Genomic DNA, 20,026 nt, shown 5'->3' on the forward strand with positions numbered 1-20,026 from the left:
AACACATCAATAATCCAGGTGACCACTTATAGTCTAAGCATGCCGAAAAATTAAACAGTAAAAGCCGGAGTTCAGATCCAACCAGCTTAAGATAAACTTGTGATGAGGGGACTGTCTCTCCCTCCCTCTCTGCCCTTTTTCTTTCCCATAACCTCTGTCTGGCTGTACCATGAGTAAGCAAGACCACCCAGCCGTGAAATTTACTGACTGTGATACAGTTCTTTGTCCCACTACACCTGCTTGTGATAAACTTTCAAAGAGCGCTAACAGTAGTTTAAACAAAAGACTGAACCATTTTACCTGCAGATAAACAAAACCTCTTTAAGAAAGTCGACTGCTGATAAACACAACTCTCCTTTATCACTCTATCTGTCAGACATAAAACGGACAAAGAAAAAAGAGAATGTATTTGATTTCCTTCCACATGTTTCTTTGAGGGCATGTTTAGGTAGAAAACATTGGTATCAGATCACAGGTGATTATAATAGACTTTTCTTCAAAGCACAAAGGAAAAATTTTGTGTTTAAAAATAGTGTCATTACAAACAGGTAATTCCACTCTTCAGGGCAACTATCTCTGCATAGTCTGATTTCTAAGATTAAATACTAAAATCTGCATTATGTTTATTTAGAAAATGAAATGCTAATTACAAAAAGAGGCACACATATTATCTCTAGTTGGGAAATGTAATCATTCATTCCCTTTTCGAGAGCCATTCATCCATGTTATGACCTGTGCTTGAACTCTAAGTCTAGAAAACATTAACTTTTATATGGTCCATTTAAAATAAAAATCTAAAGAAAGCTAACTTTTTGCAATGTTTACCATTGGGAAGATCTGAGAGACAGTTTCCCCAAAAATACATGTCTGTCATATGTTGTTATTGTTCATTAAAACTAAAGCTATTACAAATTAAATATGAAAAATTCAGAAACCCTTGTTATTAGCGACACTGGCTGCAACAGATGAGGTAATTAAAATGATACTGTTATGATAGTTTGATTATAAAGTATATTTGAGACTATATACTATATAGATCTGACTATCTGAGACTATACTAAAACATTCATTATCATTGTTGTTTCCTGTTATCCCTGATGATGTAATCACACTACTATAGGAGTCTCACTGTGTCTTTAAAAGGGGATGTCTGAGTCAAAAGTGCATATTACTGCAGCAATAATAATTATCTGAAACAACATAAACTAAAACAAAAACTGAAAATATAAAATTTAAATCGAATTGTTTACAGATTGTTGTTTACAGAAACCAAAAAAAATAATTGTAACACGGTGCGGTTGAAGTAAAGTTGAGGCAGGATCCAACTGCAGCACACGCTTTAATTAACAAACTACAAACTTTACAACAAGCAAGACTGGATACAGGGCTCGGGAACAGGAACAACCAACATCACGTTAAACAATAGTCAAGAACTCACAAAGACAAGACTGAAACACAGGGCTTAAATAATCAGGGACAAATGAGCTAAACAAGGGGGCGTGGGAAATCAGAAACACCTAGGATAACTAATAGACAAGACAGGGAACCATAGAAGAAGACAGGGCACAAAACCACATCGTAACAATAATAGTATAGTATATAAATAATACTAAATGAACACATGAGCTTTAAATTCAACATGTGCACCTGAAGTTATCAATAAATATAGGCCAATCAAGCATGTTTGAGACCGAGACCGATATGCATGATTTTTCATGAGTAACGACTCTTTTCACTCTTTCCACAAACTATTGAATGACTTCAGAAAACATTTTATTTTTTAAAGATTATTAAAATCACAGAGCATTAATCATAAGAACTATGGAAAAAATTGTGTATTAATTATAATGTTTGTAGTTTTTGTTGTCTTTTGGTCTCTTGTCTGTAGCCATCAATGGCACAAACTGTGTAAAATGTCAGTTGAGTGTAAAGGATTTACCTTGAAAATGGTTTCAAACGTATGTCTATGCCTCTTCTAAGCCGCAACATCTATGGAGGACCAATGTTCATGGTAACACCTGGATTCTATGCCTTTTACTGCCATATTAGATGGAAAGGATGGAGGTAAACACATGTATTACTTAGAAATGTCAGAAACCAGGTTTTACTGGGATTCTGACTGACATCACACATCACTTCTCAGCGATCAAACAAATGAATGTGACGCACTCTTATGCGCTACTCTTATTTGTGCGTGCGTGTGTGTGCTCATCAGCATGAATAACTAAAAGAGTTATGTTAACCTCAAGAACTTTCAGTCCTTGATATCATCACGGTCTAAATCCCCACCCCAGACGACATGACATGTTTTTTAATCACCACACATCAAGGACTGTGATTGACAGGCATCAGAAGGCCACAGAGGTGACAGGATTTGGGCCTTATATCACCATTTTAGAGCAAATCTGAGTCGACATGGAGCTCTTCAACCACGACCAGCAGGATTAAAACCCACTGGGGCGGAATGCGATACCGAGGTGCCTAATCGCACTCACAAACACATGCACACACACAAACTGGCATTAATCTGCACCCCACTGTGCTGGAATGGGGAGGCAATTTAATGCTGTGCCCATGTGTTTTCTTTTTGTTTGTTTGTTTTTTGTGACGAATGCAGAATCCACAAGAATCCAACCTGCTGCTGATCTAATCCCACAAAACACATAGTCAAATATGAATAAATATAAAACCTGCATCAAACACTTTTAGCTTAATACCATCCATGCAATTTACTTACAATCAGACACTTCAAACCAATAATCCAAATCTGCTTAATACACCCGAATGCACTTAAACTCTGCAAACAAAACAGTATGTTCCATTTTTACTCATACTCAACACAGTTACTTCAACATCTCACAAGAAACATAATAATATCTTAGACGTGCACTTGATTAAAAATGTAAATGTTAAGTCAACAATTAAAACTTAATAGCTACCCAATATGTCACAATATTAAGACTATTCAACTTATGACTAATATCACAAATATATAACATCACATCTGGAAGGTCTAAAATTTTGAGTAGAAAGGAAAAATTACATGTGGGAATGAGACATTTTTCTTACTATCTCATGTTTTTCTCCAAAAATAAGATTATACAAGAGGAGCAAATGTAGATTTTGGCTCTGGTCTGTCTTCTGTGGAAAAAGATACTAGCAAATCAGTTGTTTCAGTTTCAGAGATCTCAACAATGCCTTCAACTGTGCTCAAATTTACCAAGATACGAAAAGACTGCAATCAAAAGCATGATATTTTAGTATGAACACAGACATTAGTACTTAAATGAAAAGATCTTTATGTCAACAATTATGTCATGTGTTTATATTTCTAATTCTCAAAGATTTTTTGGAGAAACATCTGCGGCAAAGTTTGTGACACACCTGAGAACATTTTTAAAGACCCCATAGCCATACAAAAGCAAAAAACATTTTTGCTTTTTAATGCAAAAACAAAAAAAGTTTTTGTTTTTGCCCAAAAACATTTTGTTCTGGGAATCGATTCTTTAAAATAATGAAAACAGGAGATCTGCGATCAACAGTGACCAAAGAATCCAAACGTCAGCAGTCAAATTATGAGAAGCGCAGTACATTGTAATCTAGTTGTCTGATAAATCTGGCATATATAACGAATATTGTTGGCTCTTGGTAAATTGCTTTTATTCCTCTTTTGTAAGTCGCTTTCGATAAAAGTTCTGCTAAATGCATAAATGTAAAAGTACTATGTGGGTATCCACCTTTGATGATTTGATACTTACTGGGCTGTGTGACTTGTTGCTGGGTTATGCTTGCCATGGACCCTTTAGGTGGACTGATTCTGCTTCTTGGTTGGGCCACCTCATCCTCTTCCTTTATATTAGTGTTTTGCGGGATATGCGACTCTGTTGTCCCATTGACTGGAGGCCTTTGGACGGCTGTATTGCCCTCATTTCCTGTCCGCATCACCTTCTCCCCCATGCCGAGCATTTTGGGTCTGCCGGCAGGTGTATCCCGACGGGCCGAAGGGAGTTTGGAGCCGGGACCCGCCAAGGATGGGCGAGCAAGTCGTGAAGGTTTAGACATACTGTAGAAATGCTGGTTCAACTCGGGTTCACTCAATTAAGTCAGTTCATCAGTCACTCACATGGTATTCCATTTCAGTCGCCCAATCAAAGTGCACAAGTACAATATCCAGAACTGTGCTCCACAGGTGTCCGAATCCTCTCTGGATTTTCACCGTATTCCACAGAAAACGAACACTGCACCGTCTTGGTATTACTCTCCCTCCTTCTCTGTCATCTCTCTTCCTTCCTGTCCTTCTGTGTCTTTACTCACCGAGCGAGTCCAGACGAGTGCAGGTAAAAGAACCAGACGGCAAGAGAGACGGATGAGGAATGAGGGGGAAGGGGTTAATCACCACCTTTCCAAACGGAGCCTCCAGCGTTCCGAAGTGTATGCGTGTGCGCCTCGGGATGACTGAAAAGGGGACAAACAGAGAAAAGCAGCCTGTTCCAATGTATCAGCGCATTCCAACACACAGTCACAATCTCTCTCTCATTCTGCCGTCCTAAACTCCAACTCTCTTTCTCTCTCTCTCTCTCTCTCTCCACCTTCTTTTTCCTCTTTTCTAGATGCTCTCAGCTTGTAAAGGCAGAAAAAGTCTCAATACTTGGAATAAAAAAGGAAAAGAATGAAAAGGGAGGAGAAAAGGTCTTCTGTTGCTGTCACAGCTGTGTGTACTGATCCTCATGCGAGTCTCTCTCTGTCTCTGCTGTCTTCAATTTAACAGGCTAGAAGACCATTGCTGTGGTGTGTGCCGTAGAAAATTACACATATACACACACACGTGCCCGGGTATTTCTGGAGAATTACAAAGCGGCAAAAAGGAAAGCGGGATTACACTAACATAGCTAGTACTTGAGCTCTGCAGTCTGTGTGTGTGTCAAAGCAAGGCATGCTGGAAGCTTTACTTTGTACTGAAAAGAGTTGGAAATGGAGGAAAAATCCGGTTTGCTGTTGTCACAACAAGCACAAACGCACTCGAAGAAAGTTTGCACAGCTAAATAGTGAAGAGAGAGAGAGAGAGAGAGAGAGAGAGAGAGAGAGAGTGTGTAAGTGTTGAGTGGTAGTTGAGAGTGACAGAAAAACGTTCATTTCATTGTGCCAATAAAATATACAGTATGAGTTTTATTTTGTTTTATTGCCCTTTCAGCACTATCACAGTTTCTTTGAGACAATTGTCATTAAAACTTTTTTTTTTGCTGCTACAACAAAACATCAGTAGTAAACAGACCAAAAATAAGTAGAGCAAACGTCTCGTTTACGTATGTAACCCTAGTTCCCTGATAGGGAACGAGACGCTGCGTCAAACGCTGCGGGAACGCCCCTGCGTTGTGCGTCATGAAGCACGTATGGAATCAGCCCAATGGAGAGATGAAACGTCATAGGCGGGTGACGTCATCGACCAGGAAACTATAAAGCACCCCAAAAACACAAGCGCATTAGCTTCTGATAGGCTTGAAGGAAGCGCTAACGGGAGTGCCGGGAGTATGGCGGAGCGACGCAGCGTCTCGTTCCCTATCAGGGAACTAGGGTTACATACGTAACCGAGACGTTCCCTTTCAAGGGAACTTCGAGCTGCGTCAAACGCTGCGGGAACGCGAATACCCACGTCGCCATAGGACCAAATGACCGTCATGTGAGACTAGCGCACAGAGGACGAGAGCACCTGTGCCCCAGGGGTAGAGCTTAAGTCTAGGTCATAGAACTTAATAAAAGTATGCGGTGAAGACCATCCAGCCGCATCACAAACATCACTCAGGGAAACCCCCGACAAAAGAGCTTTAGAAGCAGCCATACTCCTGGTAGAGTGAGCTCGGACAACCAAAGGTGAAGGCTGGCCAGCCGACTCATAAGCAAGTGAGATAGCCTCAACCACCCACTTGCTCATTCTCTGTTTAGACGCCGGACACCCTTTCCTGGGTGGCCCGAAACATACAAAAAGTTGTTCTGATTTCCTCCACAGGGCAGCTCTGTGGACATAAGCGTCTAATGCCCTAACAGGGCAGAGTGAATTAAGTTTCTCCTGGTCCGATGACATAAATGGAGGAGGACAGAAAGCCTGCAGAACCGTAGGTCTAACAATATTAGTAGGAACCTTAGGAACGTAACCTGGTCTAGGATGCAGAAAAGCTTTAACCATGCCAGGTGCAAATTCCAGGCACGAGGGTGAAACCGACAGAGCCTGCAAATCTCCGATTCTTTTTAGTGAAGAGATAGCAAGCAAAAAGATAGTCTTAAAAGTGAGAAACTTCTCGGGAACTTCTTCGATAGGTTCAAAAGGAGCTAGGGAAAGACCTTCTAATACAATGGCCAGATCCCAAGTCGGCACCCTCGTACGAACTGCTGGCCTCAGCCTCAAAGTGCCACGGAGGAAACGAGTTATAAGCGGGTGTCTCCCAAGAGAAACTCCACTGAAAGGGACGTGGTAAGCAGCTAGTGCCGCCACATACACCTTTAGTGTGGAGGGGGATAACCCTGTGGAGAAGCGCTCCTGCAGGAATTCCAGCACTGCACCCACTGGGCAGTTAACTGGGTCCTGCAGGTGTTCTCCACACCAAGAAGTGAAAAGTTTCCACTTCAAGGCATAAAGCTTCCTCGTGGATGGAGCTCTGGAGTTAAGAATGGTCTCAACAACCTCGGTTGAGAGACCGGAGTCTATGAGCTGGGCCCCCTCAGAGGCCAAGCCCACAGTTTCCACAATTCTGGGCGGGGGTGAAGTATCGTGCCCCCCGCCTGGGAGAGTAGATCCCTCCTGACCGGGAGCTCCAAAGGAGAACCGTCCAGGAGAGAAATCAGGTCCGCAAACCATACTCGGGCCGGCCAGAACGGGGCTACTAGTAGTAGACTGACCCCGTCCCGGCGGACCCTCTCCAGAACTCCTGGTAACAGAGCAATCGGGGGAAAGGCGTACAGACGTGACCTCGGCCACGGCTGCACCATAGCATCCAACCCCAGGGGGGCTGGAAGAGTGATGGAGAACCACCGATGACAATGAGTGGTCTCCTTGGAAGCGAATAGGTCCACCTCGGCGCGACCGAAACTCAACCAAAGGAGCTCCACCACCTCGGGGTGGAGTCTCCATTCCCCTGGCCTCGGCCCCTGCCTCGACAGGGAGTCTGCTACCACATTCAAATACCCAGGGAGATACATTGCTCTCAGAGATAGTAGCTTCCCTTGGGACCACAGGAGGATCTGACGGGCCAACTTGTAAAGCCGGCGAGACCGCAGGCCCCCCTGATGATTTATATAAGAGACCACCGACGTGTTGTCTGATTGAACTAACACATGATGGCCTCTCAGGTCTGTTAGGAAGTGTTTCAGAGCCTGAAACACAGCCAACATCTCTAGACAATTTATGTGCCACGAAAGATGATGATCCTGCCACAGACCTTGGGCTGGGCGACCACTCATGACCGCCCCCCACCCTGTGAGGGAAGCATCCGTCGTTAGCGTTATGCGACGACAAAGAGCCCCCAGCACAGGACCTTTGGATAGGAACCAAGTTTCTCTCCACATGACCAGAGCACGAAGGCAGCGCCGCGTGACTTTGAACGTGCGGAGCGGATTTCCCCTCGGGGAGAATCCCTTGGTCCTGAGCCACCACTGTAGCGGTCTCATGTACAACAGGCCGCAAGGTATAACGTTGGACGCTGCTGCCATCAGACCCAACAGTCTCTGAAACTGCTTGACAGTGAGTAGCTGGCCTAGCTTCACTTGTTTCACAGCTGAGAGAATCGAAGCGATGCGGGTCGGAGAGAGTCGCGCCCGCATCGATACCGAATCCCAAACGACACCCAGAAAAGTGGTCTTCTGGGAAGGAGATAATACACTTTTCTTTGCGTTCAGCCTCAACCCCAACTTTCTGATATGAGCGAGGACGACATCTCGATGCCGAACCGCCAACTGCTCGGTCTGAGCTAAAATCAACCAATCGTCGATGTAATTGAGAATACGAATGCCCTGAAGCCTCAGAGGCACTAGTGCTGCATCCATGCATTTCGTGAAAGTGCGGGGAGATAAAGCTAGGCCAAACGGAAGAACCCTGTACTGGTACGCCTCGCCCCCGAAGGCGAACCTCAGGAACTTCCTGTGTTGTGAAAGGATGGACACATGGAAGTATGCGTCCTTCAGATCTATCGTGACAAACCAGTCCTCGGACCTGATTTGAGACACGATCTGCTTGATAGTGAGCATCTTGAATTTTAGCTTCCCTACCGAGCGATTCAATATGCGCAGGTCTAAAATTGGACGCAACCCCCCATCCTTCTTTGGAACGATGAAATATCGGCTGTAATAACCTGACTCCAAACTGGGAGGAGGAACCCGTTCTATAGCCTCTTTTTGAAGGAGCGTTTTCACCTCTTGTTCCAATACCAGAGCCTGCTCGGGGCCCACCACTGTGTGCAGAACCCCTCTGAATTTTGGTGGACGACACCTGAACTGGATAGCATAACCCTTTTCTACTGTCTGCAGGACCCAATGAGATATTTTTGGAAGGCTTTTCCACTCTGCCAGAAATTCTACTAAGGGTACCAGCCTCTCGAGACTGGCCTCTGGTGTAACTTGAGCAGCAGACGCAGCGCCCTGTAACGGCGCACCGGCAGGGAACAACTGGTCTGACCGCTCTGAGACCCTCCTCAGAGGGAGCGAGCGTCCCTCGGGAAAGCGCTCGCTGGGATCGTCTGTGCCCCTGCATAAAGGCGGGGTTGGCAGAACGAGCCCCTGAGGGCACCGAGGAGGAATGGGCACCGTAAAAAGAGGTGAGCACCTTTCCGCCTCGGTGGGGACCACCCTCAGCATCCTGAACGGCTTGGCGTCAGGACTTCTTCTTAGCCGAAGCCTTCTTAGCCAATATAACTGTCCTCAGATCAGTTCTACTGGGAGAAGGCTTCGGCTGAGAGTGTCGCGGCTGAGCCCACTGTCCAGCAGGGGGAGCACGAGACGCGACACTCTGCCTCTGCTGCGCTCTATGTGATGAGCTCGAAGACGGCCGGGGCTGCTCCCGCCCAGCAGCCCCAGGGACATGAACTTTAAGGGGAAGAAACTTTTTAAAAGCTGCAGTTTGTTTCTTTTCTTCTTGGAATTTATCGATAACTGAATTCACAGCATCACCAAACAACCCCATGGGAGAAAGAGGAGCATCTAAAAGAAAAGCTTTTTCTCTCTCTTTAATATTAGTCTGATTTAACCACAAATGTCTTTCTGCGGCCACCAGAGCTGCCATAGAACGACCCATTAATTTGGCCGATTCTCTGGTGGCACGCAGGGATAAATCAGCAGCCTGACGCAGTTCGCGAACTACGTCAGTACTGACCTCCTCACTCTCACTCATGTCCCTTAGCAGATCAGCCTGGTATGCCTGCAAGATTGACATAGTATGCAGACATGACGCAGCCTGACCTGCTGCCGAATATGCTTTACCCACCAAAGCCGAAGTGTTTCTTAAAGGCTTGGTGGGTAATGCCGGTGCCTTAAAAGATGATGCTGCTTCGGGGGAGAGATGGCTCGCAAGCGTCTCTTTCACACGAGGCAAAGCACCATAACCATGAGCCTTGGCTCCCATAATATTAGCGTATGTTGAAGTCTGGGGACTAAACACTCTATATGACACCGGTTTTCTCCATGATTTCGACACCTCGGTGTGGAGATCATGGAAAAACGGCAGGCACCGGCGTGGAGGCTGCACACGTGACGGCAAAAATCTCTCATCCAACCATGCTGAACTCCCAAACAAACAACACAAAGATCATGTGTATCCCCGCTCGTTAAATAACGCGAGCAGGGAGGAACACACTTTCTAAACTGCTGTTCGTCCGCCATAATCTCTCAATATATATATATATAGGGATAAATTGTTTGTGTGGTGCAGGGTATGTAAGACAGACAATATCACACAGGGACAGATTCACATGTAGCGCGACTGAAAGCACAGAAGCTAATGCGCTTGTGTTTTTGGGGTGCTTTATAGTTTCCTGGTCGATGACGTCACCCGCCTATGACGTTTCATCTCTCCATTGGGCTGATTCCATACGTGCTTCATGACGCACAACGCAGGGGCGTTCCCGCAGCGTTTGACGCAGCTCGAAGTTCCCTTGAAAGGGAACTAAAATATACAAATTACTTATCTAATTTCTCATATTGCAAAACAATTCCAAAATCAACAATCATTTATTTCACATATATGTATCATCAAATTAAATATATACATTTTTATATCATCATTTTATTTAATTTGTTTATATAACAATTATATATAATTAAAATGTATTTTTTTATATAGTTTTTAATTGAATTTATGTGTTTTTACCATCATAATTCACTTACATCTAATAAAATCTCAGAGAATATGCTGAGCTTGTAAAAACTCATATCATCCGTCTCTCTTCATCGCTCAGATTTGCTCTTCACCGTCTCACAGAATAACTTTCAGTGCAGTTTTTACCCAGGGTGCTCAGAGTACATATTAATCGGATACATCTCAGTTTATCATAAACAATAAATTTAACAATATACAAGTAAAAACACACAAACTACATATCACGGGGTCAAAGAGGGTATTGGATAAAGGTTTTTGAACAGATAACCTACTAACCCAAAAGCCTGTGCCTCTCGCCGCTTCACTAGACCGCCGCCCTGTGATTCCATTTCACAGAAAAGCCCGGATCAAGCCATCCAGAGGCGGGATATGTACCTTTGGATTTCATACCCAGGGAGTCCCAGTGGAGCAGATTTGGCTGCCACACAATCCATAAAAAAGCTATTGGTAAAATGCATACGCATCTAGACAAGAGATTTAAATGTACAACATTTCATCACTGGATTAAACCCCCGCTGACATGGCTTCAAACCATACGGCCAACTGGACAAACCATACATCAATCATTTTAACACAAAGAAAGTGATCATATGGGAACATATCTGTGTGTGGCGGCTGGAGTGCGAAAGTGACCTAGAAGAGGCAAACAGATATATGTATGCTAACAACTTTTTTTTCATTCATGGATACCCAAAATGGACATTCTTTGCAAAGTACAAGTATATGCATATCCATGCAGAGAAAAACTAAACCAGGGTACCATGTCTGACTTTTGACCTACATTTCTTTCCTACTAAATGACCTTTGACCATGCTATATACAAAACAGATGGGCCCATTTTCAAACGTTCAAACCTGTATAATGCAGATGTTGTGTATTGGCTTCTGTGTGTACGGTTTGCATGTGATATGTGTGCCTCAGCGTGTGAGCTTGCATACCGGTATGTATTTGCGTGTGTTATGGGGAAAATTAAAAGCCCTCTAATAATACACTATATTTGTCTGCCTCATGGCTCCAGGACTCCATTAACTGCTATAGCTCAGTGTAAGCTATATTTAACTCTTTAAATAATATATGACCTACGGGACTGCTTCATTTTAAACCATTTTCCATTCATTTTACCCACAAACTTTATTCCAAAACTATATTCATAGTTTCTGCTAACAAGTTCTTAATAAGGAGTCGTATTCATGAAACACAAGTAAAATTAATTTACATTTACACATTTTTTATATAATTTATAATTATTTAGTATATCAAATTTTGACATTCAATTATTTGCTTTTTTTAGTTTTACATTATTTTAATTATTATTATTTTTAGATTTGTGCACTCCTTAACTATCATTTTATATAATCATTGTTGCTTTTTTTATGATTTTTTTTGCAAATCGTTCATTCTTTTGTTCTCACGTTGTTCCAGGTTTTGCATACAATTAGGTAGTTGGATCTGAGTAAATCAAAGGATTTTTTTCGATTCTTGGACAGCGGTGACCCCCACCTGACATATTCAACCCTCGTGTCTCGTTACTAAATAATCCAGAGCAAACAACGAGTGTGTATCAGGTAAAACATCTTAAGAGTTTCCCAGAAGCAAACAGATACATCATTATATCTTGAGTGTCTCATACCTGACTATCAGCAGAGTGAATCATTACTGTCTCGACATGAAAAGGGTGTGTGTGTGTGTTTTCATGCCCCCAGTTTCTTCAAACACATTCAGATTTTCATGAGCCAGACCTGATTTCTCCACAAGAGGCTACAGCTCCTCAAGTGTTTCCTGTTATCCCTGATCACACTATAGGAGTCTCACTGTGTCTTTGAAAGTGGATGTCTGAGTCAAAAGTGCATATTACTGCAGCAATAATAATTTTACTTACATAATTTTATGGATATTTATATATAATCACTGGTATTCACTAAGGCAAGCATCACTATAACTATTGCTCATCTGTGTGTTACAAGTTGCACAACTCTTCTTTTTCCGTCAATTTACATTTGCTTACATTAGTGCTTATATCATTTAGACCTTGTGACACTAAAATATACAATTTAACCTTTTTACAATTCACAACTCCTCAACCCAGCACCTCACCTCCCCAGAGACACATTGCTCTTTCTCCAGACGCCTATAATGACTATTCCTGACACACAGCTTTCATAACAGCATCGCCGGTTTTTGCGAAGAGAGAAGCTCATCTGAAGTATGCAAAAACGACTCTTTTAAAAATGTCTAATAGAGAGTTTAACCAGCAGACAAGCAATTATACTGTTACATTCCTCAGTAATGAGCCATGACAGCCATCGGACGTCAGACCACTGCAAGAATATACAGGGACTGAAATTCCAGATACTATAATGGGAATAATTAACTTAAAAATACCCAGAAGTCATATAAAAAATTCAAGGTTGAAAATAGTCAACTTCTTGGATAAAACAATCATGATCACTTTCCTCCGAGCCTGAGCAATAAAGACAGATCATAAAAGTATCTTAAAGTGCTGTAAAAAAATGCTTCATAATTTATTCATTACTATGGATGGACAAATGCACAAATAAGCAGACTCGAAGGTAAAAAGACACAGACATATAATTTGTAAGATAAGACATAAAAAATTCAGTGGATTGGTGTAAGAATGAAAGATTTAGTCTAATAAAAATGATATAAGCATGTAAGTAAAGCAGTATCAAAATTTCAAAGGACATAGATGGTATTGTAGAGGGAGGAAATAAAATAAAATAATTTTTAAAAAGTTACAATTAAAATACAAACAAAAAAAAAACAGAAAAGATTGTGACAGTGTTTGACAGTAAAATGATTTGCTGAGATTCCTGACCTCTGCTTCTCTGGGGCCCCCATGTGGCCTGACCATTAAACTTCATCTGAAACTTCATCTTCGACCATTAAACTCCATCTTCATCTGATACACTGTAGCGAATATACACTAATGAATGCTTGCTCTGGCTTCAATTTGTGCATTTTGAGTCATTTAGGATGTTTAGAAGTCTTTCAAATATCAACAAGTATTTCTTCCTACAGGTGTGAAAGACTGTGTCACAATTCAAAAAAGGGATCTTTGACTGTCTTGACATTTTGCATGCCAGAGAGTCACTCAGCAAACGTGCATTATCTATCTTTTGTGATTACACTGAATAGTCCACATTCATTGATTGTATTTTTTAATACTGCTAGGAGAATTACAATTACAAATGATGCCTATAATCTCTGTTCTCCAATAGACCTTTTTGTCATTTGTTAACTCCTTGCTTTATTAAGACCAATGCACCATAAGTTAGCAAAGCTAGAGGAGTAATGGTTGAGGAACTCTTGAAGAGGATGTAAATAAGAGACAGTGACAGCAACCTTATGGGCTTATTGATTTTAGCTCAGCACTCTGTGCTAGGCTAATACAGGTCTAAAAGATGAGCACAGAACCGTTACAGCGCTGCCAAACAAGCCTATAGAAGTATTCCAGATGGAAGAAAAATCTCAGATTAAATCATTTGTGCCACTTTTATATTCAAATCAAAACCAATGCTTTTAAAACTAATACTACATTCGCTTAGACACATTTATCTGTTAGCGAGAAGAATTTGTACCATATTAAACCTCATGCAAAAACCTTCAATAGAAGCAGATTAATTTAAAATGGTGAATGTGATTTTTGAGCATGAAAACATGAGCTCTTGTGTAAGACTAATTACGCTGCTTTTCTTAAGGAGAGACATGAAGAATATGTACGTAAATGTCGTTTGAGGAGCAAATGCTGTACTTGCAATTGCTGAAATGTGTTTTCAGCAGTTCAGTGGGCTGTAGCGTATTGAGGTGACGGACGTCTAGCTAGACTTCATCTGCATTCTGGCCAAGACCTGCCCATTCAGATAATTAGAGACCGTCTGATATACAAGATATGAACTTTTTTTTATGTTTTTGAGCCAGTCACCTGTGAGATGTCTATCTGAATGCCAGAATGCCATCTGACTGATTAATCTGCAGCCAAGTGTTAAAAGAAATGAATAAATAAAAATTTTATAAGTAAATATATAAAATAGAAATTCTTTGGCTCAAAATATTTACATTTTAAATCATGTATACTTCTAGATAGTCATCTGCCTGCCAAGCAGCTGCCATTGAGATGAATGGGAGTCCTAAAAGATGGCTGAAAAACCAGCCAAATTGAATCTTAACATTTTTTGTCAGTTAAATCAATCAAATAGTCCCTGAATGGACTACGGCTGCGCCATCTGAGACTGGAAACTCACCTGAACACCCCAGTTGTTAGTTCTACACTAAATTTGTAAATACAGGTTCATCCTTTTTGTTTCTTTGTTTTTCCCACTTTCTCTATCCCTATATCCTGAACGAACACAGGCTGTATTTCTTGGCCCTTTCAGGATGCAGCTGGGTTATGTTAATATGTAATTATTCCACGTCCAAACCATCAGAATGGATTTTAAAAGGTCACTGCAGTGAGTGTAAGAGCAGCTATAAAAGCCAAGGTCAGTACTCAGTCCGAGGATGACTAACATAACCACCAGCATGAGCACCAAAACAGTGTGGCTGGAGTCAAACAAGGGGAAGGGGGTTGACAGAGTCATCGCTTTTTACTCCCATTTACTGGCTGTTAATAAAATGAATGGAATTGTTTGTTTTCGGGGGATAAGGTGTGCTTATATAAGCATGCTGTATCTGATACTGCTAAATTCAGGTCTAAACTGGTCTTAGGACCTAAAGCTGCTAACACTACGTAATGGAAATAAAGTTAGCAAAAAGCTAATGTTTAAAGCTAAATTTAAATGTCGAATACAGTTCAATTTATAATTTTTTAAAGCACGACAAAAGATCACATTTCAAGTGTATTTAAGTGTGTTAAGAAATATAGTCATGAAATTGATCTCATACACTTAAATAACCTTTTATTAAATTATTATTATATTATCTGCAAGTACAGTTGTTTTAAATACTTTTAAGATTTGAAGTACACTACAAGCGCACATTCAATACCCTTGATAACACTTCTTTTTCACAAGGGTATAATATTTAATATTTTAAATTAAAGCTGCAGTCTGTAGTTTTTCCTCTTTGTCGCCATCTCTGTTTCGAAATCTGCAATTGCAGTTATTCGCAGAATTATCAACTTTACGTGGGTTGTGCCTCGGCACAGCACGGATTAATCCAATGTTTTGAGGAGAATGTGCGGCTGTCAGTCGCCTGCGCCGGTGTGGATACTGTCATTCGGAATCACAGATTCTACTTTTTGGAAGTATGACCAACATAAGAATTTTTACCGGAAAATATCATCTGAGCAAGCAAGTAACATCCACTTTTGTCTTGGCCAACTAAGGAACAAAAGAATTGCAGTAAATCACGCTGATTAAATCTGAAGATCGCTTATCATGTCACGTCAAACCGTGCAAATTATACTTTGTTCTCAAATTGTTAATGTTAACAACATCGGCATTGCGTGACTACATTTAATGTGTATTAGGGCAACCTGTAGTTCAGTTTCCATTTCTGTGCAGTCTAATTCTCAGAAAAAAAGCCATCTCTGCGTCCGTTTTGAACCCCTTCAAAACATGGAGTTCTCGTCACCTTTCAAAAGCCATTCTGATATTGATCCTTGTTTTCGCATGGGTTCGGTTGCAGTCTCTTTTTTTCTGAAGGCACTCCGAAGTCCGAAGTCTTTTGCAATTTTTCAAACGGGTGAATCTCCAGTTGTCACTGGTGCTTGTCGTTTGAAGTGCTGTGAGAAAAGGCTATAAATCTCCACCTCCAACATCCTCACACGCAATATAGCCTACTAGCCGAGACATCATCTTTATGTGTACAGATGTGATGTAATGATGCAAAGTCATGCTCGAATTTCCTGCGGAAATCCACCAGTACCACTGGAATTAAAAACATTACAAGCTTACCATTTTGAATCGAGCAGATGGTTTTGAACACTGGCTGGTTATGTACTTATGTACTTATGTACTCAAAAATTGATTTTGGATCATTTTTAACCCAATAAAGTTATGGACTGCAGCTTTAAAATAAACAATTAAATGGCATGTCATTCTGTTTTGCTGTCTTTTATCCTGTGAAGTTATTCTCCAAAAAAGCATGGCACAGTAACTTGTTGTCCTGCTTGTTGTCTGCACACACGCACATGCATATACAGACACATACAGTCTCAAGACCATGGCTGTAACAAAATCACATACTTCCCTACTATATAATAGTCGAAAAACAGTAATGACAACATGGCGAATGTAGTACATACGAATTACATTCATTCATATTCATACAATGTAGAACATACTTCTTCAGCATTCGCAAAGTAACTACAAAGTCAAGAGAGTATGCGATTTCGGATGCAGCCCGTGTGTCTCTTTTCCTGATACATTACTAAATGGAAGAACAAAAAACATCCTGAGGCCATGGCGAAACAGCAGATACAGACAGGTACACTGATGACGTCCATACTTTATTTAATTCACATTTATTTGTATAACGCTTTTCACAATACATATTTCACAAATGCATGTCTACATCTGTTATCGGAGTTGACGGTGTCCAAGTTATGTATTTCAGAAATGTACATATAAAAATCAATTTATTTAAATTAATTTAAGGCAGATACAATGAGCTCATTGAAGTAAAGAATACATGGTGTTAACAAATGTTTAGGATATATAGAAAAATGTTGCATTTGTCATGTTCAGCTGACAGTGCAAAAACAACATTCACACACCATACTCTCATTTAACAAATGCCATTAGCACTAGACCATCAGTTATTTCAATTATAACTCATTGTGATAAATCCAAGTGAAGCTGAATTTGCAGTTTCCAGCTAATTAACACATTATATAGTTCAACAGCTGTGGACTGTTAGAGCAAAACCTGACACAAAACAAACTGAAATAGCTTATAATGACATTCCCATGTTCTTTTGCTTTAGCATATTCACACTGAAAAACAGGAAGGGGTGTCGTTTCACATCGTGGTGCTAATGGAATACGAAATTAATTAATGATTGCTAGAGCATTCACCAACTTATTCTCAGTCAGCTCGACTCTCAAAATAGCTTCATTAGTCACTGGTAATTAGGCGAGCATATTGAATGTCTCGCTGTGTTATAATACAGAAGGGATGAAGCAGCTATATCCTCATTATATAACAACCAGCCAGGCAGTAGTGATGAGCGTCCGTCCAATCTGCAAGGCCAGAGCCTGAATATGCATGAGTATGCAAATCCATTTTAGGGATTTGTGATAATGGAGTGACATTCACTGACATCAGTGAAGACTATCAAATGCTACAAATGTTGTGCATTGTTAAACAGAAAAAAATGTTAATCTGTAAACATCACAAAAGATAAAGAAAAGGGAAATTGGACCCATGTATACCCATGTACAGGTCCTTCTAAAAAATTAGTATATTGTGATAAAGTTCATTATTTTCCATAATGTAATAATAAAAATTAAACTTTCATATATTTTAGATTCATTGCACACCAACTGAAATATTTCAGGTCTTTTATTGTTTTAATACTGATGATTTTTGCATACAGCTCATGAAAACGTCTCAGGTTACGTATGTAACCCTGGTTCCCTGAGAGGGAACGAGACGCTGAGTTGAGAAGCGGTGGGAACGCTCTGCGTGATTGCGTCGTGAAGCACGTGTATAATCAGTCCAATGGAAGAGCGAGACGTCATAGGCGGTGATGTCATAGACCAGGAAGCTATAAAGCACACCAGAAAACAGACCGCGACAGCTTCTGAAAAAGCCTGAAGCAAGTCGATCAGGGCATGCAGGAAGCATGGCAGGAGAACGCAGCGTCTTGTTCCCTCTCAGGGAACCAGGGTTACATACGTAACCTGAGACGTTCCCTTTCAAGGGAACTCGAGCTGCGTTGAGACGCGGTGGGAACCCCATACCCACTACGCCATAAGACAAATGCCCGTTCTGTGTGAAGTCCTTGCGCACACTAGAAGCAAGCAACCTAGCCCCGGGAGTGGAGAGGTGTAGGTCATAAAATCTGACAAATGTATGAGGTGAGGACCAGCCTGCCGCATTACAAATATCCTGAAGGGAAACACCCGAAATCAAAGCCTAGAGGCAGCCATACTCCTTGTAGAATGGGCCTGAACAGCCACAGGTGAACGCTGTCCGGCCGCTTCATAAGCAAGTGAGATAGCCTCAACTACCCACTTGCTCATTATCTGTTTAGATGCAGGGCAACCTATCTTAGGTTACCCGAAGCAGACAAATAATTGTTCTGATAAACGCCACTGAGCAGCTCTGTGGACCTAAGCATCCAAAGCCCGGACAGGGCATAACAGATTTAAGATTTTCCAGATCTGGGGTATTAAAGGTAGAGGACAGAAGGCCTGGAGCACAAATGACCCGCACATTTAGTAGGGACCTAGAAATACAACCCCATCTGGGGTTAAGAAATACTACCACCAACCAGGTGCAAATCCAAGTACGTGCAGGCCTCAGCCTCATGTACCACGGAGAAGACGAAATTAAGGATCTCTCCTCAGAGATAGCCCAGCAAAGAAATATTCATTACAGAAGTCAAGTACTGTACCAACAGGGTAGAAACGAGATTCAGAAGGCGTTCTCTGCACCAGGCAGAGAACAGCATATTAGTCTTCTCGTGGAGGGAGCTCTAGACTGGAGTATGGTCTCCACGACCTCAGTCGAGAAACCTGAATCTATGAGCTGGGCCCCCTCAGAGGCCGAGCCCACAGTATCCACAACTCCAGAGCTCCCAGGAGCAAAGATATCGGGAAAAGCGTATAGGTGTAGCGGCAACCACACCTATTACATTACATCCAGTCCAAGCGGAGCTGGATTCGTGAGGGAGAACCACAAGGGCAATGCATTGTACAAGCGATGCGAAAGGTCGACTTGTAGTTTGACCGAAGTTCTCCCTAAGAAGCTCGACCACCTCGGGGTGAACTCTCCATTCCCCGGGCCACAGCCCCTGCCTCAACAGGATATCTGCTCTGATATACGAGACCATCAGTGTGTTGTCCGGACCCTTCGCCGACCAACCACTCATGATTGCCCCCGACTTGTGAGGGAAACATCCGTCGATAGCATTATGCGTCGACAAGAAGCCCCCAACACTGGGCCTGGGAGAGGAACCAAGGTTCTTCCACATGACTGAGGCACGAAGGCATAGCCGCGTGACCTTGATCATGCGAAAACGGATTTCCCCTCGGAGAAAACCCCTTGGTCCCGAGCCACCACTGCAGGGGTCTCATGTACAGAAGGCCAAAAGAAACTACGTTAGACGCAACTACCATGAGCCCCAACAGTCTCAGAGACTGTTTGCAGTGAGTGACTGACCTAGTTTTACATTCTTTACGGCTGTGAGAATCGCAGAAATACGTGCAGGAGACAGACGTGCTTGCATTGTTGTCGAATCCCATAATACACCTAGAAAGTGGTCCTCTGAGCTGGGAGGAGTACACTCTTTTTGGTGTTGAGCCGCAACCCCAACCTCCTTATGTGGGACAGAACGACATCTCGATGTTGAACTGCCAACAGCTCGGACTGAGCTAAAATCAACCAATCGTCGATATAATTTAATACGCGAATGCCCTGGAATCTCAGAGGAGCCAGAGCTGCATCCACGCATATTGTAAAAGGTGTGGGGTGATAATCTAGG

At 41.9% G+C, this 20,026-nt stretch overlaps 1 protein-coding gene across 7 annotated transcripts in view; it reads right to left on the minus strand.

Annotated features, from left to right (window-relative positions):
- The window catches only part of kiaa1217 (KIAA1217 ortholog), a 159,260-nt gene that overhangs the window by 100,300 nt on the left and 38,934 nt on the right, over positions 1-20,026 (minus strand). For 2 of the 7 annotated variants that reach the window (XM_077244380.1, XM_077244379.1), the window contains exon 1: positions 3,759-4,584. The exons of the other annotated variants lie outside the window; for them this stretch is intronic. In XM_077244380.1, coding sequence (XP_077100495.1) covers positions 3,759-4,062 — 304 coding nt within the window. In that variant the 5' untranslated portion in view covers positions 4,063-4,584. Of the gene's footprint in view, positions 1-3,758; positions 4,585-20,026 lie in introns of those variants that run through there. 7 annotated transcript variants of the gene reach the window in all.

The sequence above is a fragment of the Siphateles boraxobius genome, unplaced genomic scaffold (genome assembly GCF_051911475.1).
Source record: "Siphateles boraxobius isolate OS27281-9 unplaced genomic scaffold, OSU_SipBor_1 26, whole genome shotgun sequence".
NCBI classification, from domain to species: Eukaryota; Metazoa; Chordata; class Actinopteri; order Cypriniformes; family Leuciscidae; genus Siphateles; species Siphateles boraxobius.